The 22,636-nt window shown below is 34.5% G+C and overlaps 1 protein-coding gene across 5 annotated transcripts; it reads left to right on the top strand.

Annotated features, from left to right (window-relative positions):
• The first annotated feature begins 7,293 nt into the window (after window positions 1–7,293).
• Window positions 7,294–21,613, top strand: LOC131651838 (protein ENHANCED DISEASE RESISTANCE 2-like). 5 transcript variants are annotated; one of them, XM_058921546.1, is made up of 22 exons: window positions 7,295–7,887; window positions 8,198–8,272; window positions 9,822–9,875; window positions 10,036–10,101; window positions 10,346–10,449; window positions 10,768–10,835; window positions 10,920–11,036; window positions 11,142–11,182; window positions 11,275–11,375; window positions 13,960–14,055; window positions 14,378–14,442; window positions 14,701–14,772; window positions 15,532–15,687; window positions 15,915–16,144; window positions 16,218–16,257; window positions 16,398–16,552; window positions 16,635–16,736; window positions 18,476–18,520; window positions 18,610–18,750; window positions 20,446–20,541; window positions 20,668–20,769; window positions 21,350–21,613. In XM_058921546.1, the coding sequence occupies exons 1-22, from the start codon at window positions 7,747–7,749 to the stop codon at window positions 21,455–21,457; spliced, it is 2,175 nt and encodes a 724-aa protein (XP_058777529.1). In that variant the 5' UTR covers window positions 7,295–7,746; the 3' UTR covers window positions 21,458–21,613. The 5 variants fall into 5 exon arrangements, 4 of the variants coding, with proteins under 4 accessions (XP_058777529.1, XP_058777527.1, XP_058777528.1 ...); XM_058921544.1 differs by having other exon boundaries at window positions 10,033–10,101; XM_058921545.1 differs by having other exon boundaries at window positions 7,296–7,887; window positions 16,395–16,552.
• Window positions 21,614–22,636: the final 1,023 nt, after the last annotated feature.

The raw sequence follows: 22,636 nt of genomic DNA, 5'->3' as shown, positions 1-22,636 counted from the left end.
AAGAAAAAGCATGAAGTTCATATTGTTGTGAAGTTATGAAGAAGAAGTACAAGGTGGATGAAGTTTTCAACATAGCTTCACACTTCTTGTACTTTATTCCTGTTAAAAGGGATATCATACCTTTCCAAAAATTCAACAAGATGCAACAAAAGAGATAATCAGGAATAAATAAAAACGAAAAAGGGATACTTCTACGTGAAGACGAATCTAAAAAAAGAGAACATTCAACAAGATGCAACAAAAGAGATAATCAGGAACTATCTAACAAGAAGATGGAAGAAGATTAATACCTTATGTATGAAGAACAAGAATCACGACTAACGACGAAGAAGAAAAGAGAAAATGGGTGCTAGGGTTTACCAATGAATGGTATGGCACTACTGTAAAAAAGTGAGACTTAATTCACTTATCTATGGGTATACTATTTCACAATGGTTAAAACTATCAACCGTAGTGATACCCCTTTTATCATTTATTTAAAAATAAATAAAAATGAAAAAGGCGCGTCTTAATGTTAAATGAATAAAATATTTGAGAACGTTGGGGTTCGAACCCATGAAAGTTTCATTTTATCACCACGATTAATTGATCAACCATTATTATATGTTAACATTTTATAATTAAAAAATTAAAAAAAAGTTGTTAGCGCCTCAGTTTAGATATGTCACCACGGTTCATTGATGAAACGTGGTGACATTGGTGTTGTCATATGTGCATTTTGTAGTAATTCCTTACCTCATAGTGGTTGGTCAGGCGTTGTGGTATCCCTTTTCCAACAATTGTGGTATGGAATTTCCATAGTAGGATAATACTTCCTCGTTATGTCATGATATCTCTGCCATGTATATATGACATGCCTAAGATTAGAAAATCTTACCTAGGATAAACATGTTGGTTCCCCGTTAAGTATGACATTTTTCCTCATTATGTTATGATCAAAGTACCTCTGTTTTAGCCTGGAACAAATATCTTGATGTCACGCTTAAGTATATTTTAGGGAATATTGTTTTTTGTCTTTTAAGTAAAATACTTTATGCTATGCCTAAACACATTTTAGGAAAACTTACTTTGGACATCTATTGCCAAACACATGCTTCTTGATATGGCATGATTCAAATATTTGCTATGCATAATTTTCTCTCATCCCTACTTGTCTTAGCATTCCATAAATTGTTCAGCACTTATCATTGTTTTGCATGCGAAGTATTATGATAGCCTATCACATGATCCACCCTTATTTATCATAATTTATATTAAGTGTAATGTTTGATAAAATATGTCATGATACCCATGCTATGTATTAAATTGTCCCATATCACGACATGCCTAAATATATATCTCAAGGAACCTTATTTATGCACACTTTAGAACAAGATAAAATATTATGTTTCTCTCAACCATTATATTTGTGCCAAAAAGCTTCATATGTTTTCTTGGCTATGTCAAAATATGTGTCATGTTTGTAATACAAGAATTTTGTTAAAACTAATATTTCAGGGATTGCATGCCATGTCTAAAAATATTACTTTAGGAAAACTTGCTTTACATATATGAAATATGTTGTGATACTTTTTATGACATATACATGCTTCATGGTATTATTACTCACTATACCATGATAGTCTCTATGATAAGTTTGCTAAATGTTTTTTATATGTCAAATGCATTATGCCATGTTATTGCTACATTATCTTTGAAATATGATTGCATGAATAAATATATTACATGTATGCTCATAATTGTCTATCATGCCATAATTAGAAATACACGAGAATCGAAACATGTTTGCATATTTGCATCTTTTATCCGTATTTTTGATTTTGACAAAGAGGGAGAAGTATACTCTTAGAGGGAAGGGTATACACTCTATCTAACTCAGAGGGAGTATTATTACTCTAAAAATATATTGATTTGTTTCTTTACCACCCTCCCTAAGAGATGGCGTTGTCATCATCAAAAAGGGAAGAGTGTGGAATCTTGTTTGGAAGGTAATAGATTTTTGTTTTGATGATGACAACTGTGAAGATACTCAACATGATAAAGATGAAATCATAAAGAAATCCAACCATTGCACTTAAGCGGTTAAAGATGCTAGTCATGTGTTTGATAAGGTTTGACAAAGTCTTAGACATAGATAAAGCTTCAAATATCAAACACAGTTTCAGACAAAGACAAACAAATAGATTACATCAAAAACCTCAAAAGAAATCTCAAATCAAGTGTCAACACAAGATAATATATCAGACAAGGCTTAAAGGAGTTGATCTCCTAATTTAGTAAGTGAGTGAAGCTTTTGTAAAAACAAAAGTTATTTCTTTTATAAAATGTTTTGAAAAGTACCAACGTTGGGAAGTATATATAGAAGTTGCATAGAAAATGATGAGAGCATTCAAAAATCCAAAAAATATTTTTTATTGAATCCAATCGATTAGATTAGCGCGCTTTTGAGGAATAATGCAATTTGAACGCACTCAATCGATTAACAACGACTATATATCACTTTTTTTCTATTTTGGAACCCATAACCATTATATTTAAACAAGCTAATCGACTGGCTTAATCGATTAGTAACAATCATTTTGGCTTTAATGCTATTTCCTCTTCTGGAGGATTTCAAGCTTATAAATACAGGTCTCATTCCTCATTTCATTTCATCCAGAAAATTGAATTGTGTATTGACACACTCTCTCCCTCTCTCTCTAAGTTTTCATTTTCACTTTCTCTCACTAGTTCTTATAACCAAATGCTTTTGTGAGGAAAGATCTTTTGTGAGTGATATGTTCTTGTAATTCTGAATGGATAGTACAATATAAGTTCTCCAAGAATGCTGTTTATGTATTTTGGATGAACACTGTAACACCCTGGATTTCCGCTTACCCCGCAGGGCTTCCGGCCTACCAAGCATGTCACCAGCTTAATCAATAATCCCCCTAGGTCCGCTTATCGGCTGCCCAGGAAATATTGTTTTTGCCTCCTGCAGGAATCGAACCATGTACCTAGGGGTTAAGTACATATTCATAGCAATTCCTGTGTCGGCCAACCGAGCATGTTACCGGCTTAATCAATAATCCCCCTAGGTCCGCTTATCGGCTGCCCAGGAAATATTGTTTTTGCCTCCCGCAGGAATCGAACCATGTACCTAGGGGTTAAGTACATATTCATAGCAATTCCTGCTACCAATTGAGCTATTAGCTCAAGTGGTAGCAGGAATTGCTATGAATATGTACTTAACCCCTAGGTACATGGTTCGATTCCTGCGGAAGGCAAAAACAATATTTCCTGGGCAGCCGGTAAGCGGACCTAGGGGGGATTATTGATTAAGCCGGTAACATGCTCGGTTGGCCGACACGGTTGATGCGTGCAGCGGATATCGGGGTGTTACATTAAAAAGGCGAATATGTACTTAACCCCTAGGTACATGGTTCGATTCCTGCGGAAGGCAAAAACAATATTTCCTGGGCAGCCGGTAAGCGGACCTAGGGGGGATTATTGATTAAGCCGGTAACATGCTCGGTTGGCCGACACGGTTGATGCGTGCAGCGGATGTAGCTCAAGTGGTAGCAGGAATTGCTATGAATATGTACTTAACCCCTAGGTACATGGTTCGATTCCTGCGGGAGGCAAAAACAATATTTCCTGGGCAGCCGATAAGCGGACCTAGGGGGATTATTGATTAAGCTGGTGACATGCTTGGTAGGCCGGAAGCCCTGCGGGGTAACCGGAAATCCAGGGTGTTACAAACACGTTCCATTTAGAAATGGAAATATGTGGTTAGAAGCTAAACCTATTAAAAGCTTTGGTTGGGGATTGTGTGATCAGTTCCGGATATTTATTTTGGTTGAAGATCGTTAATATTGATGAACTTCCACTAAAACTCTTAGAAAACATTATTTATTTGAAGGTTGAAGATTATCAATATTGACGAACTTACCATTAGGTTCATGGTTATCCCGTTTAAAACTATAGGTTAGAAGATCACCCTGTTGAAATCTCAAGAGATTATTGATTATCTTGTTAAACCAAATTGAGCTCAGTTATTTTGGTGGAGAGAAGACTTACCGCTTTAATCTACAGTTGCAAGGAAGCTTTGCCACTTAAGTATCTACAATTTCAATGGAGAAGACGCAAACGGTCATATCTTCTGTCATGTATTGTCATGGTTGTAGGATAACCACCATTTCCTTGTATAAGGGGGTTTGTGGGCTTCACATACTAAAAGATCTCAAGTATATAATAGAAACTCTCAAGATCAGTTATTGGGAAGAGAAATAGGTCTTTTATTTTTTACCGAACCTCTATATCTCTTGGTGGTTTTTCTTCTTCCCTTAACTCTTTTATTTTCCAAACTTTCTTTTTACATTTCGCTGCTTAGAAATAAAAAAATGTTTTCAAACTCTGATTTTAATCTCAAAAAGTTTTCGAAACTATATTTTTCCAATCCACACAATCCACCCCTTTTGTGTGTGTGAAGTCTCAAGTCCAACAAATTCAGGCAGAAAATAAAAAGGTACTGAATCAATTTGTGACTTGATTCAAGCAAACAAAATGAAAATGACAAATGAAGTTACTTTTATGAATCAATTCATGAATTGATTCACCTAACTTTGACTTTTAGTCAGCTTATCAAAATGCATTGAAAATCTTGTTGACATGTGTTTGATGATTAATATAGCAAGGAAACTCAAAATAAACGATAAACAAAAAGGCAAAAGCATCAAAATAACGAAAAATAGCCGATATTCCATTAGAGGGCAATTTCACGTCCAACATTTCCTGATTTACCCATGCAATTAACTTACTTTCCTACGCATTTTGGGTTTCCTGACGAGCGTGACAGTCCATTACCAAGTTACTTCTAACACACAAAAAAGAACGCCCGTAAGTATAAACACGATATTGAGATTCCAGTCACCACTTTACTTCACCGATATGGGGTCACAACCAAAAGCATGACGATGCACTCTAATGTAAGTATGGGCTTTGCGTTCCTTCTTGAAGTTAACCACATCAATTGAATTTATCATAGGTAAAGTAGGAAAAACAAAACCGTTAGCAACCTCCCTGAGATGAAGACTACCGGCAATCCTTCCATCTCCAACCACAACTTCTTTCTTCGAATTTTCCAAAACCATTTTCCCAAAAACCCTAAGTAAGGGTAACCAAATACAGAAATAGGGACTTTATTCATTACCTCGAAATAAGTGATCTTGATATATAACATGATCAAAGCCACCATAAAGACACTGAAAAAATGTCAGAACAATGATCAACAATAAATGTTTGTCGAAACTAGAGACAATTATATAAAAATAAAGAAGGAATTTCCAGACCTCAAGAGTGGAGAAAAAAGGGAAAATTTACCCTTCAGCCCCTTATATATCCCTAATACAACTGTCACACGATCAATGTTGGATAACCTTAAAAAGGACAACCTTGCCACCAATAATCATAATCTCACATCGGTCTACTCAAACACTCAAGTACCTTAGAAAAAAGGACCATCATCATAGTTTGAAATGGAACCGCATATCAATTTTGTCCCACGAAGCGTGACAATTACGAGAAGAGCATTCAATGCGCACGTTCTCAATGCAAATGACTTCCCCTAAAAGCCTTTCCATTTCCTTTTACAGGAGACCAACTAGAGAACCCAGAGGGCGATCAAGGGTAGCCTGGACCACACAATCCTCACTTTAACAAGTAGTAAGGGCTGATGGACAACTGTTATGGACTGTTCACAAGACCCATTTGACAAAGACCTAACACGAGGGCCAATTTGACACAAGCAATAAGTAGGAACATATGAGACCTCTTCCAAGTGCAAAACATGGGATCCCAACATCTGATCTATCTCCCACTGCTAGATCCAACCGAACGACGATCCACACAATGCGCTGGGTCAAACGAGAGCGATTTAACCGCTCTCCATGTGCAAACTCAACATACACCAGTTTTAAGTATTTTTCCACTTTCACTCTAAGTTGTTTTTTGAAGACTTCACTAATTTATATGTTATAGTACTAACTTTGCTGGTCAATCCTGCTCTACGAATCCAAATCATTCCCCACTGTACCTAACTACAATCTCATTTCTTATTTCTGTTTCCATAACGAAACAACTGACAAATGCGCGCGCGCGCGCCCCCCCCCCACACACACACATATATATATATATATATATATATATATATATATATATATATATATATATATATATATATATATATATATATATATATATATATATATATATATATATATATATATATATTAGACACCAAGTAAATGCAAATGACCACTCCACCCTATCATTGAAAATCATTAATGAATAAAACTTAATTTTCTTTTATTATAGATTTTCAACTGGTTCTTATACTATAGATTTTTTTATGTTGACACAGTTATAACAATTATTAAAAACTTACATAATCGTAAGGGCGAGGATTCATATCTTAAACGTTGACGTCTAATTTAACTAGCTCAGCATTTTATTCAATTAAGATTTGTTGAGTTATAATTTTTCAAGAAGCGTTTTCTAAAATAAAATTGCAATGATATAATTATTGATTACCCTGTCCTTATTGTTAGTTCCAACCTTACCATCTGCCTAACTAGCATAGCAGAAGAAGCCTTTCATTTGAAATCTCAACAACGTCACTCTTTGCTTGGTTGTCCACACACCAACACCTCACCCACGCGCATAAAATAAAATTCCAATTCCTAATCCCACTACACTAGTACACTGTACCTTCACAAGTTAACCCCCAACCCAAATCAAACAACAACACACAATTACCACAATCCCAATACAAACAAATCCCCAATCCTCCAAAGTCAAGGTCATAATCGTCATCTTATCTACTCCCTCCGTCTCATAATAAATGTCCTATTTGAGCAATGCACGGTTTTTAAGAAAATGATTGGATGTGTTGGTTTTAGTAAAAAAATTAATGTCATTTACTAGAATACCCCTATTAATAGTAGTTGAATAACGTGAAAGTTACTAAATAGGGGTATAATAGTGGAAGGAATTGTAAATGGACAATTAATTTGAGACGGAGGGAGTAATAAATAGCAAAAATCAAATGGGACCTAGTTCCTTTTCGTTCACGTACTCTCCAACTACAACAACCAAAATATCAACATTAATTATCGATCAACATTCTGATTAATGTTAATTATTTAGTTAATTAATTAATTAATTAATCAGAATAAGCGTCACCGCGCAAACACACGTTTGACACACACGCGTCAATTAAATCGTTCCATGTGTCAAAATGCTTCTTCCACGGTCACAGCTTTTTCTAACTTACGCGGGATCTCACACTTGCTCGGGTTAATCTCTTTCTCTTTCTCTCTCTTTTTCTTCGTGTACAGTTAGTTCCTCAACGTCGTCGTTTCAAGGTTTCACCGATCCAATCTTCGTCACCGATTCTGAAGAATCGAAGAATCGAACTCGAACGAAGAATTCAAGGTTTCAAGAAATTGGCGAAGAACAACTACGAATTCCGCTAATGCTAAATTTGAATTTCGAATCGTAAGTTCATTCGTAACAAAGAACAGTAAGTGGAACCGCTGGTTCCATGATCTTCCGTCTCCGGCACCGGCGATGATTTATAGGGTGATTTAGCTTGCAATCGATCTCACCGAAGCGAAAATTCTCCTTCTCAGCTTCCGCCGGCATCACTTCCAATCGGTTCCCGTTTTATTTTCATTGGAAGTTTGAATTTCGTGCTCCGGTGAAGCGATGACTTCGAAGGTCGTGTATGAAGGGTGGATGGTGAGGTATGGCCGGCGGAAAATCGGGCGATCATTCATTCACATGAGGTACTTTGTGTTGGAATCGCGGTTACTTGCTTATTACAAGAGAAAACCGCAGGATAATCAGGTGAATTTTCTTAACGTTTTTCCTCTTTTGATTTTTCTCCTTCTTTCTGCAAGGGATAGTTAAATTCAGTTAGATTTTCGGCTTCTTGTTTGCTGTAATTTCGATGGTTAAAGTTTTCACTTCATGGAATCACTTTATGATGTGAAAAGGGAAGGGAATTTTTGAGTTTGTCTCTCAGCTTTTTAAAATTATTATGCTTGGTGAATTATTGTCTGTATCTTTTACTTTACCAAGGTGTTTGAGAGAAGATGCTGCTAAAATAATTGATGCTATAGATTATTTATTTATTTATTTTTATGCTCTTTTTTAGGTTCCTATTAAGACACTGCTAATTGATGGCAACTGTAGAGTGGAGGATAGAGGTTTGAAGACCCATCATGGACATGTGAGTTCTGCTATACCCTTCAGAGGAGTTAGTCCTGATCATACAATTACATTGGATTATCATGACAATCCATATATGGCTGTGTGGTCAAGATTATCTCCTCTCATCTTGTTATTATGTTGATATAGCGCATTGAAAAATGTCTACTGGGTTTGCTTGTATCAAGAGTAATCCCGTTTGGAAATTGAAAATGCACTGTTTGGATTCTAGTGAGTTGATGGAGTGAGGTGATGTCAACATGGACTGTCTTATGGCATGTACTACAATATATCCAAATCATGGTTATTTCCACCGACGGCATCTAGTAAAATTTTAGGAAGAAATGAAATCGGCCTCGATGTAGTAGAGTAATGATAGAGATGTACATATGATTTTACATACAAATTTTAACCCCTTTGTATGCCATTAGGTTTACAGTTTACTTAGGGAGCTGTGTAGGGTCCCATGAACACCTTCTATGAGAAGTTTTTGACTAAAGTTTTTCCTGTATAAATAGGGAAGTCATTCCAATAAAATATTCTAAAGTAGGAGGTCAATGTGTCATCCTTCAACATGACAAAAAATGAAAAAAAAAAACATTTATTACAGCTTTTTAATCTATCTGCATGACTACTACCAGAGAAATTCCCTAATGTTTTTGGTGCGTTAAGCACTAAAATGAGGCTAAAAGCTATCCTATCTTGTAGCAAATGTGAAACATTGATTTCTCCTTAAAAATCCAAGCATTAACCTTCAGGTTCCAAAGATGTCAAACGAATGCATACATTTCTCACTGTTACAAAATTTTTCTGTCCTTACTCCACCTCAAACCTCTATACCCAATCAAACAAAATTCTCCAAGCTTTTAAGTGCACAACCACAATGCCTACTCCAAAATCCAAATATACTTGGACAAAACAAAAATAAATATGCAGTTTTCTCTGAAATTAAATAAACACATAAGGATATAAAGGTACATCTAATAGTCTGTGAACCTAATATTTATTACTTGCATTGGTCCTGTTTAGTACCACCATTTTGATAAACCCAAACCCTACTAGCTGAGAAACTGTGTTTCATTATGCGACTAGCGTTGCCTCAACTGCTTCGGTTTCATAGACAATAAGTTTGTACATGCTATCTGGCATATTTTTTTGTTTTACTAGTTTACGTTCACGGGAATTAGATGTATATTTGCTCACTTTTTGATGTGTAGTTGTACAAGTAACCAGACAATTCTTAGTCATTGTGTAAAGTTGTTAGAAATTCTTTTTTACTGTAAAAATTATGAATGCTTTTAGAAGAGGGAAATGATATGGCAACAATTTTGATTAATTTTTTTCCTCCTTCACGCGAAGTTGAATTAAACAATATGACCGTAGGTTCTATTAGAAAATGGCATATACTTGGTTTTGGTATTGGTAGTAAGTCCTATTTGTAGTTGAAATTTAATTTTCTTTTAACATTTAGAGATTTACTATACTAACAGTGGTTTTGTTCGATCCATAATTTTGCCTGCATATTTTTTAGATATGCAGCCTGCATTTATTTTTTACTTATTTTTGTGTAGATGGTATATGTTTTGTCTGTTTACAACAAGAAAGAAAAGAATCAGCGGGTTATGGTGAGTTGATTTTTATCTAATGTACATTTATACTTATCTATAATTAATTAATCAATTAATTAATTATTTAATGTTATGTTATTTTGCTTTTTTATTTAGCCTTTTTTATTTCCATGATTTAGCTGTTGCTGATATTTTATTACTTGGGTTGTTGTAGCAGATGGCTGCTTTTAACATCCAAGAGGCCCTAGTTTGGAAGGAAAAAATTGAGTATGTCATTGATCAGGTATGTTTCATCAAGGCATAGTCCTATTTTATTCATTAAACGTGGATCAATATCTGTGTTCTTAATTTTCTGGTTAGATTTTATCTCTCTCTGATGTATATTGACTTAAAAAGAGAGAATAATTATTTTTACATGGATAAAATAATGCCTTGTGAACTTACTTTTTGTAAATTCATCTTAGTAGGAAATGCTTTCCTGTTGTGTAAGTTGGCGATAATATGATATTGAACTTAAATGCATGCAGCATCAGGGGGCACAACCATCAAATGGTAACAAATATATTTCTTTTGAATACAAATCTGGAATGGACAATGGGAAGACAGCTTCTTCCTCTGACCGTGAAAGCCAGTAAGTATATGTGCTCCGATTTTCTACTTAATTTTGTAGAAGGCGGTATCATGTAAAGCATACCTACTTTTTCAGCAATGTTGTTTCCTATGTGATTGAATTACGCCTGGTCTTGTTGAATTCCTTTTTCCATTCTTTGGAGATTCTAGTGCAGTTATTTCAGGGAGACGTAATAGACCATGACTTATTTGTCCTTCCCTCTTTTGTTGCATTGTAGAGCAAATAGTTCGACTGTATTTAGTTCTGGGATACCATTTTTATCTTGCAGATCCTCCTCCTATTTATTCATAACATCCAATATAATTTTTGGATCCCCAGGTTTAGTGCTCAGGAGGATGAAGATGAGCCTTCTTCAAATTTGTTAAGGAGGACAACCATTGGAAATGGTACATTTTGTATCCTTTCTGCTTGTGGGTTTGCAATTTCTCTGTGATAATTGATATTTATGCCTATCCTTTTTTGAGCTGCAGGGCCTCCGGAATCAATTTTTGACTGGACACGAGAGATAGATTCAGATTTGTCAAATCAGAATGCCAATAACCAAGTTTTCTCAAGGAAGCATTGGCGTCTGTTGGAATGTCAAAATGGTATGCTTTCCTGCATTCACTGATACGATAGATCAATTTACTGCTGTGATGGCGTAAAAGACAATGTTATTGTTACTGAGATGATTTTCTTCCTTACATTGACAGGACTTAGAACTTTTGAAGAACTTCTTGAAGTTGATTACCTTGTACGTTATTTTCTGTCCTTTATTTTTGTGGTGTGCTACATTTTGTAGACTATGTTGAAACACAACCATCTTTTCTTTGATTCTTTATATAGCCAAGGAGCTATAGTAGAGCGATGAAGGCAGTGGGTGTTGTGGAGGCCTCTTGTGAAGAAATTTTTGAGCTTGTGATGAGCATGGACGGGACTCGGTTTGAGTAGGTGTTCTGCATAATTTCCACTATTTTTATGTTGCTTTGTGTTTGTGGTTGTCATTCTATATTATATTGCAGATTATGTGTTATTCTCATACCCTTTTGTTTATGGATAAGGGAGACCAATTAGAGTTGTCATTTTAGGAGATTGTAGAGCGTCCATTCCATTTAGAGATTTTACTTACCTAGTCTTGAGCAACGTAGTAAAAGCACCAAAAGTAATGACTAAGGGGCTGATGCAAGCCTCCAAAAGTGGCAAGCTATTCTTGGTACCTTAGAGGTGATTCCAGAATCTTATCAATGAAGTAAAATAACTACAAATCACAACCATGTGATAGAACCTGGTAATAATCAGTGTATAGATGAAGGAATAAAAAGGGGTGAGATGTAGAGATTAGAGAATCATAGCTTAGAGAAAGTGCAATATCATCCTATATGTAACTAATTGCTGAATCTGAATTGCCAAAAGGAGCGGAGAGGGTTTTGTTGTTGGGGATGGGGGGGTACACTTGATAACGGAAGTGGTCAGGGGTAGGCTAGGATTGCCCGGGTTGTTTTTCTATGTTAGTAATCACCGTTTTTCCTTTCCAAATCAGAATATTATCATACTGATACCGGTCTGGAATCTGCTTTAATACAACATTGTTTCCTCTTGATAACGGAAGTGGTCAGGGTCGGGGGTAGGCTAGGATTGCCCGGGTTGTTTTTCTCTGTTAGTAATCACCATTTTTCCTTTCCAAATCAGAATGTTATCAATACTGATACAGGTCTGGAATCTGCTTTAATACAATATTGTTTCCTCTCTGTTCCTTGCTATTTTCCTTCTACATTTCCACCTGTATTAGAACTCTTGTTTAAGGATACTTTGAACAGATACTACATGAGCTGCAATAGAGTTTTAAATAGGGAGGGTTTATAATATTTAGAGAAAAGTTTGCAAGAATGGAGGAAACTACAAGAGTCAAGCCCATTTGAACGAGACTCTTAGAATTTGAGTTGGACCTAACTCAACATTGCAAAACTTGTTTGTAAGATAAGGGATGCCTCCCTCCCACTTATGAACTCATCTTCAGACCATATCTCATTCTCATCTACCGTGTGACTCTCAACACACTTCTCTCTCGCCCAAGACTTGATATTCATAATTTATCTCAAGACCCGAGTTGCCGAATGGTTAGTGGTTCAACTGATCTTGAGTAAGCTCTGATGCCATCCTAGAATTTGGGTTGAACCTAACTCAACCTTACAAAATTGACTTGTAAGGTGAACAACGCCTGTCACTAATAAACATATTTTGGGGAAGTATTTTATATTGATCTCGGTGGCAGATGCTGAGAAATTTGATGCAGTATTGATATCTCTTGGAGAAAAAGCATCGCGTCAGTGCCAATGATGAGGGCACATACACCTTTCACCAAGTTAAGAGTAGTTCAAGGATACTGACTCCGAGGTTTTAGAAAAATTGGTTCGTAGTTTATTTAGCCCATTGTTTCGCATTAAAGAAACAAGTACTATCATGGAGTATCATGAGGAGTCTGAGATTGTTTCGGCATCATTGAAAATATGGATAAGGAGATCTTAAAATTGTTGTCGAGGAGTCAAGAGGAGCACAAAAGTAAGGACCTTATCCAATAGGCCAATCAATGAACCAAGACTAAGACTCTAGTCTCCGCTCAGAATCTTAAGAAATTGGGTACATAGGTCTTGTCTCTTATATTCATCTACATAGTTGTTGATGGTTTCTTTAACTACTCTCAGGGCAAAGCTATGATACAGAGAGGAAAGGAATCCTACTCTGACCCTAGCAAGATCTTGTTCCGTCATATCCTCTGAAACCCTAAAAACTTATTCTTATATAATACTAAGGAGATCTTGTTGGCTCATATCTTTATTGTAAGAAGGTATTATTCGTAAAATCTTTATTAAAAATTACTAATAAATATTCCTATGACTAATGAGATCTTATTGAATCATATCTTTATTAAGAAGATATTATTTATAAAATCTTTATTATAAATTACTTATAAAATATTCATATTACTTAGACACCCTACAATTACTCAAACACCTCACTTGTAACTTAGCCACTACTAGTCTCTTTGAGTCCATCATCTCATCTTGGGTCCTATTAAAAACTTACAGGGATGTCAGTAGTTTTGCGGTACCTTCAATCTGTTCTAATAATGAAAAATACTCCCTCCGTCTCACAATAGGTGTCCTCTTTCCTATTTTTATTTGTCTTAAATTATTTGTCCATTTAGAATATCAATGCTATATTTATTATTTTTGTCCATTAACTTACCCTTATTTATTGTATTTTGATTCATTTAACTACTCCACTATCTATTTATTATTAATAAGACTATTTCAGTAAATGTCATTCATTTTATCATTGAAATCAACATAATTAATCATTTTTTTAAAAAGTGTGAAAATCTCCAAGAGGACACTTATTGTGAGACGGAGGGAGTAGAAAAGAAATACATTCCTTTGTTTTTCAGTTCCAAATATTTGATGATTTATAATTCTGCAAATATCTTGTCCATGGACAGAATTGGTAAGCTTCATGTTATTTGCATTGCTGCAGATGGGATTGCAGTTTCCAGGAAGGTAGGTTAGTTGAGGAGGTGGATGGGCATACAGCAATTCTTTATCACCGACTTCAGTTGGACTGGTTCCCAATGTAAATATAATCTAACATCTCCATCATTGATAATAATTTATAGTTTATATTATAGTTACTTCATCATTATTTTTGCATAAATGTACGTAAATGTCTTTTACAGAAAAACCATCTTTTCCTGTAATATTGTAATATTAATTTTCTGAATAAATTGTTTCCTTTCATGCATGTACACCTTTATCTAGATCTCCTTATAAAATCTGAATTGTTATTTGTACCTATGAAAGCTTGATTTAGGACTGGACATACTATTCGAAAAATGGCTGCACATCCAGAAAGTAATTACTTACATTGATCAAATGTCATGTGTTTATCGTGGCAGGTTTGTGTGGCCCCGTGATCTTTGTTATGTACGATACTGGCGTCGAAATGACGACGGAAGTTATGGTAGGAAATTTTGTTTTTCCGCTCAAAGTTTTCAGTTTATGTGGTGGCACTGACTAAGGAAACATAAGTAGAAAATATTCAATGAAAAGTGAATAATTTATATTGGGAACTCAGAATATTGAATACTTTCCTCTTTTGAGTAATTAAACGCATTTTTTATAGAAGGTATTAAATGGTCCTTAGTAATTGTTAGCAACCCCTATATTATTAATTCTGTATGTTTATTTATTTATTTATTTATATTTCTTCCTCTGGCAGTTGTTTTATTTCGCTCTAGAGAACACTACAACTGTGGTCCACAACCAGGGTGTGTCCGGGCACATATTGAGAGTAAGATTTCTTTTTGTTCTGATTCCATCCTTCAAAATTCAAGAGAGCAATCTATATTTTCTCGGGGTCTTGACGTTGTCAACTTATTATAGAATAGGATTATGCACATGTCCTCTCTTGTGTTTTGCTAATAGTTGTTTTAAGGGTGTTGCTTCTTCCAGCTTGGGTGGATTGAGCAGCTTTTCCTTTTTTTGTGCATTGATTGTACTTTCTATTTTCTGCTTTTGAGGATGGTGTCCTTTGACCTTTCACTCCAAGTATCTGTATCAATTACTGTAAAGGCAGATATTGCAAGCATATGAACACCATCAAATCTTAAATCCTAAAACCAATGGGTTTATGTTTGGCGTTATATAACTCATTACAATATTTGGATAACTGTTTCATGTTCTTTAAATTCATTCTTAGTAGTATAAGGATGGGAATCCTATTCTTATATGGTTTTTAAAAAAAGTTTAGCCAACATTTAAAATACCCTTGAAAATCATTTATTGAAGCAGGGTGTAAGGGTAATAATAAGAATTAAAAAAAAGAAACCCTCCTTTGGAAATGAAAACTATGATAATGTGATGTTAATTTTTTTCTTGGGAATCTTTTATACACAGGAATAATTTTTTAAAATATACTGTAATACACATTTTCTACACATTTAAATGACTTGAAATAAACATACCATATTATTTTAATATACAGTCTCCGTATCTTCATAGATGAAAATTTTGTATGAGATTTTATGGGTCTAAGAGCTGGTTTGTACAGGTGGAGGGTATAATATCTCCCCCTTAAAGCCTAGGAATGGGAGGCCCAGGACACAAGTTCAGCATCTTATGCAGATTGATCTGAAGGGTTGGGGTGTGAGTTATATACCGTCTTTCCAGCTGCATTGTCTACGCCAACTGTTAAATAGTGTAGCTGGTGAGTTGATTTTCTTGTATGTGATTTACAGTTTTCTCTTGGAATGATAATATCATTGGTTTTTCATATCCTCCTCTCTCTATATATACAGACAAATATGTATGCATGAATGTATGTCAATAGAAAAAACAGGAATGGAGGTTGCCCCATTTTGTATTCTTTTTTTTGTTGGAGAGCATGCTTTACAATGAGTGTTTCAAAATGCTTGATCTTTTCCCTCTCAACAGGTTTACGCGAATGGTTTGCCCAGTCAGATGAAAGGAACGCTCCTCCAAGAATTCCTGTCATGGTTAATATGTTCTCAACATCTGCTTCTTCAAAGAAAAGTCAGAAAACAAATGATATTTCTGTTAATTCTACTTCTATCGATCAAAATGCTGCACACAGAAATTCTGCTCTACTGGATGAATATTCCGATGAAGATGAGGATTTTCAAATAGCAGAACCAGAGCAAGAGGTATTATTTTGCATTACCTCATTTATAGTATTACCCTTTTCTATATAAACTCTAATTGTATTTAATATTTCAGGCATTCCAAAATGGCCGTGAGAGTGACGTTAGAAAAACAGGTAGCTGCTTGCTATACCTAATTTTAATATAATAATATTATAATGATCATGCACGGGCATGAAACACCAGCATACAGAGATGATGCACATGAATTAGGTTTGATTAGATCTAATCATCATTAAGTATTCCTTAACAGAAGCCTTGGATGAAGAGCCCGATGATGAGATCGACTTTTCTTCCTTTTCGGGTAATTTACGCCGTGATGATCGTGATAATGCTCGGGATTGCTGGAAGATATCAGATGGAAATGACTTTAGAGTCAGGAGCAAGAATTTTTGCTATGACAAGTCAAAGGTCTTCTATTCTTTTAGTTTTCCCAAATCAAATTTCTTTACTGTTTGGGTGGATTCTTATTCCTTTATGGTGAACTGTAAAGGTTCCTGCAGGAAAACATCTGCTGGATCTTGTTGCTGTTGACTGGTTTAAGGACTCAAAAAGAATGGACCACGTGGCTCGGCGTCATGGTTGTGCAGCACAAGTGAGAATTAGAATATTGTCTATGTTTTTTAATTGATGAAGATTATTGGTGGGTGGCAGGAACTAGGTAATTTTTTTTATAAAAAATAGTGATAAACCCAATTACAGAGACCAGAATCACAGTTCCCTCGCTCTACTGCTCACAAAACAAGATTAAAAGAACACTGCAAAAATTTGAGGGTCTGCCAATCCCAAGGCTTACTCCATGACTGAATTTCCTCTCCCATACCTTTCCCTCTTTTTATTATAGCTTCTTATCCTTTCCCCTATGTTCCCACATCTATCCCTAGTCCCTCCTCTCCTTGTAGGCAAGGTTTTACAGCCCATATCCCTCTTTCTCCTATTCTGTCAAATTTCCTAGTGATCTGGCATAGAAGTACCTGCATATTCTGCCTCCTGAAGGATCCACCTTGTCTTCAAGGTGGAGTTCTAAGTGAGTGCTTTGTAGAAAATGAAAGGAGTTCTACCAGTTTCACTTTATTGAAGCACAACAGCCAAGTGATAATTAAAGGATAACCATTTCTGTCATTTCATCCTAGTTACACTTTATTAATAGGATCTTTCAGTTTATCATTTTATCATGTGTGAATATATTAAAGACTTGTGACAGGCTTCTTGTCACTTATCTAAATGAAAAATCATAATATACATATATTTTCAACATATTATATTATTACAGAAATTTATATACTTTTTCCCCAAGGTTTGCTATTAGTACACTTAAAGACCCTTTTTTTGGAGGCATAACACTGATTCTTAATTGTAATGGAGATCAGTAGCATTTTAAAGTTTATTGAAATTCCTCGTGAAATCGTGAACCCTTTATTGAGATCTATGTTTTTGGACCACCCATATCTGTCCACGCTTCAGATGTCTAGTCCTAGTCGTAAAAGTGTTGAGATCTCCGTTGACTAGAAATATAGTTAAAATAGTCTTTAGTCATTATAAAGCTAGGTCATTCCTAACCGCTTGAGCTAGCTTTTGACTTTCAGTTGGGCATAATCCAACTTTGAACATGGTATCAGATCTATTTAGGAGTAATTGAACCACCTGCATTTGTTCACATTCTAGATGTCCATTCCTGAGTGTGAGGGTGTGTGTTGAGATCCTACATTGACTAGAGATGTGGTTAAAGGTTTGACAATCCTCAATTCTTAAACAGACTTTTGGAGTTGAGTTAAATCTAATCCAAATTCTATGATCTTTATTAAAAACATGTTATATATGGGACACATTCTCTCTTTTGGAAATTATTATCGAAATCATTGTGTTCTTTGCATTTCTTCTTCTTCTTCTTCTTCTTCTTCTTCAGTACATAATTAAAATTATTCATAAAAAATTGGATCTCTGGACCAAAATTTATTTTTATTCACCTTTCAGCCTGCCTAAGACAGTGTCCCCCTCGGTTTCTCCTTGTCATCATTCCAAGGTTGCTTTAGTGGTGTACAGTGTACACTACAAGGTTGCATTTCATTAAATGCTCTATAGCTTCAAAATCAAAACAACCCACACCTACATGTGGTTTAAAGACATAGTTCACAAACCTCACCCACCCACCTATGATAGAAGCACACAGACTAAGGGGTATAGTTTTTTCTTAAATCGGAGGGTTATACGTTGTAACAAGCGCAAACCTTATAGTTTTGTCTTAAATAGGAGGGTTATTCAAACTGTTATTTTTTTCTTTTTCTTTGATGCTTTTGCTGACAAATGGAACTTTTCTTTTTGTTCTCTATGCAGGTTGCGTCTGAAAAGGGATTTTTCTCCATTATCATTAATCTTCAGGTAAATCTTTTATAAAGATGGCTGAATCAACTTCAAACTGCAAATGTTTAGATTTTTGAAGTAAATGAATGTGTTTTGTGTGGCTGCAGGTGCCAGCTTCATCACATTACAGTATGGTATTTTATTTTGTGACCAAGGAATTAGTTCCAGGAACACTCTTGCAACGCTTTGTTGATGGCGATGATGAATTCCGAAACAGCAGGTTGAAGCTCATCCCATCGGTCCCAAAGGTATTCATTTAACATTGTCCACCATATATTGGGCAACTTTCACTACCTTCTGCTAGTTAATTTTATAATTTGTGTCTGTTACCGACATCCTTGTGTAGTTACATTTTTAAGTGCATTTTATAATTCTGTCCCATGTTTGTTGCATGTGTGATGACTGTTTCTGTCCTTTGCCATTTATGTCTTGCATTAAATATTTTTCTCTCTTTTATTTTTTATTTGTCTCCATATGATAAATTTGTAGAATATTTTCCGTTCTATTTTTCCATCAGCATTTTCTTGCTGCTGTTTTTCAGATTTATTGTTTATTGTCTTGTAACTTATGAGAAAGGAAATAATTTACCCCCACTTTCCAGTCATTAGAATAATGCTTTGTACAGTATGTTACAAGCAAGGTTGTCAATCACATCAACTTGTGTGTATTTCCTTTGGATAGGATGGAGAAGGGGTATAACTTGGGAATTCATTGAGTTTGTCAGTCTGATTAGCAATCAAATGCTTATTAAAAGAATACCTATATCAGAATAAATTTTGCTTTAAATATGCAATGGAGAAAAAAGTAAAAAATATAAAACAATCAGAAGTTTTTTAAAAGAACGTTTATATCATTAAAAAAATATTCTTTACATGCTGCAATAGAGAAAAAGGTAAAACATATAAGCGTATTCCATATTCTAGAACAAGGTTCATAAATTTATAATTTTTACTCATACTGCAAAACATAAGTAAGAAGCACTCCATAAATGTTTTTCGTTCGTAGTTTGACCAAATTTTGGATGGACTCTGGAGCCAGCTTAGTAAAGTAGTGCAGAAAAGCTAGATCATATACCGGCTAGGTTGGCATGGTTTGTCGGTTATAACAGATTTTGAAATGAGATCTCCCTTTAGGCTTTTTTTCACATTTCAACTGATGGGAGAGTGAATGTAAGTCAAGGTATCTACCTCATGGGAATAAAACTCAAGCAAAGCACAAAAATGTCATTTCCCTAGAAGTCACATGCCCAGTGTTAGAATAGTATATATCTTATAATATCTTTTATATTATACTATAGTATCTTGAGTTATTTCCTAGGATCAATTTATTATTTTGGAGTATCAAGCTGTTATTTGATCTGTATCAATAAGATTCAAGGTCCTAATTATTTTCTCTCTTACTTTTATCTAAAATCCCACAATTTCTTCATAACTCCAGAAGAAGCACAACCATAGGAACTGGTAATAATCAGCGTATGGAAGAAGAAAATAAGAAGGGGGTGAGATGTAGAGAATCATAGCCTAGAGAGAAAAAGTGCAATATCATCCTCAATGTAACTAATTTCAATATCTTACTATTACACTCAAAATTATTAATTTAAAACTCGTAGAATTTATAAACATTTCATATGTCCGAGTTTACTTTCTCAGGTTTAACTTTACAAAATGGTAAGTTTTTATGTAGTAATTCCTGCTACAAATTTCATGCATATATATGCGCTTTTGCTTGGCTCAATTCACATGTCTAAATCTCTTATTCACATATTTTTGGTTTCATAGGCTAGAACTCTCCCTTCATTTTTCCCAATTTTTATTATGGGATTTTTTTTCTTTTCCTTTTCTATTTGTAATTATAACTAACTACCATCTTTTTGCTGAAGGTCAGAGGAACAAGTATATGTTTTACGCTTTTGTTTGATATTGATTTTCCAACAAAAAATGCAGGGTTCATGGATTGTACGCCAAAGTGTTGGGAGCACTCCTTGTTTACTGGGAAAGGCAGTTGATTGCAACTATATTCGTGGTCCGAAGTATTTAGAAGTAATATTTCATTGAATTTATCTTCACATTGTTGTCTATTCTTGTTGTAAGAAGTTTCTTTCTAATGAATGTTGTATGCTCCCTAAGTTGTTTCTTATGATCTATTCAATTAACTTTTTTCTGTAGATTGATGTTGATATCGGTTCCTCTACTGTTGCTAATGGAGTTCTGGGGTTGGTTATTGGTGTGATTACAACATTGGTGGTTGATATGGCATTTCTTGTACAGGTATGTTTTTTATGGTGTAGATTTCATATGCTAGTAATGAACGTCCAAGCAAGTTATAGGATTTAAGTGGGAGTATGATTGGATAGACCTATTTAGCTCATGCATTTAGTGTTGAAAATTTTCATGCTCAAATTTCAAAACTATAATAACTTGGATTCACATTTAATAGAATACTTGATTTTGGTTAATTTTTTCTTTGAATTTTCTTTTGGTTGAATTCTCTTGAGACGGTTGTGGGTTTTTAATATTGCTGGTCGTTCAAATTTAGAGCAAACCTGCCTTACTAGTTCCCCTAATTTTGCCAAATTTCTCTGCTTGTCACACTGCAAGTGCTAGGAGTTATAAGTACTTAATTTTAAATTTGTGGAGGATTTTATTGCTGGAATGTTAAATGAGAAATTATCTTGTATACAGTAACATTATTAGCCGGTGTGTTTGAGAGGTAAAATCTGTAATTTGGTCTGAATAAATGCTGACATTTTCAAACATCGGAATTATTTTGACAATGGATTACTTGACAGTTTATTAATGTCTTTTGGGTTATAATGCAAAATCGTGACAAGCTTGTTACAATTAACAGGCAAATAGTACTGATGAGTTACCAGAGAGACTTATTGGAGCTGTTCGAGTTTCTCATTTAGAGCTCAAATCTGCCATAGTCCCAAAATTGGATCCAGATCCATTATGACAGGCCAAGTCTTTTCTATTGTTCTTTTATACAAAATCATTTGTTTGCAATATGCAATTGTATCATTTTTCATTCTACTGGGATATAGGTTCATTGTTTTTGAATTGGTTCTTTCTATAAAATATTAAAAGGAAAATTTTCTTCTCTTCTCTTTCAGTTTTGTTTTTGAAATGTAGTTAGTTCAGGGTCAAGCTGATATAGGATCTGTATTTTATCAACGTATTCATACTGCTGATATATTTCATCTGATAATGAAGTGTCACCATATAGTTTTAATCCTGTCGTTGTAGCTCTCCTTTAAACTGTTAAGCTTTTAGCCATTTCATTCAGTTATGGAAAGTTTTATTGTCTTTATTATTCTTAATTATATTTTTAATTGGATTCAGATCTATAAATTCTTCCCTGATAAACCAGTGATATCTTTTTGCCATTATATTTGCAGTGAAAAAATCAGTGAGAATAATAAAAATTCAGAATTTTGGTTGCATGGTAGTAAAATTTGATGACACTCGTCCCTCAAGGATATGTTAATTTGAATTTGAAGACAATAGTTGAAGTGTTTCAAAATTAGTAGTAATAATGCACCAGAACTAGGATATTAAGTCTGGAATTAAAATCCATACCGGCAAAAGATTTTATAACATTTTTTCAAATTTATTTATTATAATGACACATTTTAAATTTAGTTAGAGTTTTGATCCTTATTTAAATTGATCATGGAATTAGTCCTACTTATGAGTTATATTGCAGACAAGAAGTAAAAATACACAATTTAAGTGACTGTCATAATTAATAGTTAAAGAGCATAAAGTTTAGTGAAGTAACTTAAGTAGAGAAAAACAAAATAGAATTAAACTTAAAAGTAGGAAGAAAAGAATAATCGTTTGAGCAAGAACATTACTCTTAAAGAGGTCCAGGTTAAAATTTATACCCTATAAATGGTTACAAAAGTAAAAAAAAAAAGAATTTGATCTCTTGACAACATAAATTGCCTTTATATTAAACTTCTAGAGAATTGCTACGACGTCCTAGTAAAAAACTTAAAATGTTTCAGATTTTGGAGATTCATTTCTAGACACACCCAAAAACATAAACTATATTCATTTTTGACAACACTCTAAGTGATGAATATAGAGATGCATTTTCGAAATGTATTGTAACACATATTGAAGAACACAA

This window comes from Vicia villosa, linkage group LG2, assembly GCF_029867415.1.
Source record: "Vicia villosa cultivar HV-30 ecotype Madison, WI linkage group LG2, Vvil1.0, whole genome shotgun sequence".
Lineage (NCBI taxonomy): Eukaryota > Viridiplantae > Streptophyta > Magnoliopsida > Fabales > Fabaceae > Vicia > Vicia villosa.
Note: the sequence above shows the minus strand (reverse complement) of the source record. Positions and strands in the feature narration are given on the sequence as shown.

Bases quoted from the DNA above. Each gene is read 5' to 3' on its own strand.
- LOC131651838 (XM_058921543.1), top strand. From the start codon at position 7,747: ATGACTTCGAAGGTCGTGTATGAAGGGTGGATGGTGAGGTATGGCCGG. The intron at 10,450-10,767 runs GTAAGTATATGT...TTGGATCCCCAG, and splicing joins TCCTCTGACCGTGAAAGCCA to GTTTAGTGCTCAGGAGGATG. The intron at 14,773-15,531 runs GTAAGATTTCTT...TGGTTTGTACAG, and splicing joins TGTCCGGGCACATATTGAGA to GTGGAGGGTATAATATCTCC.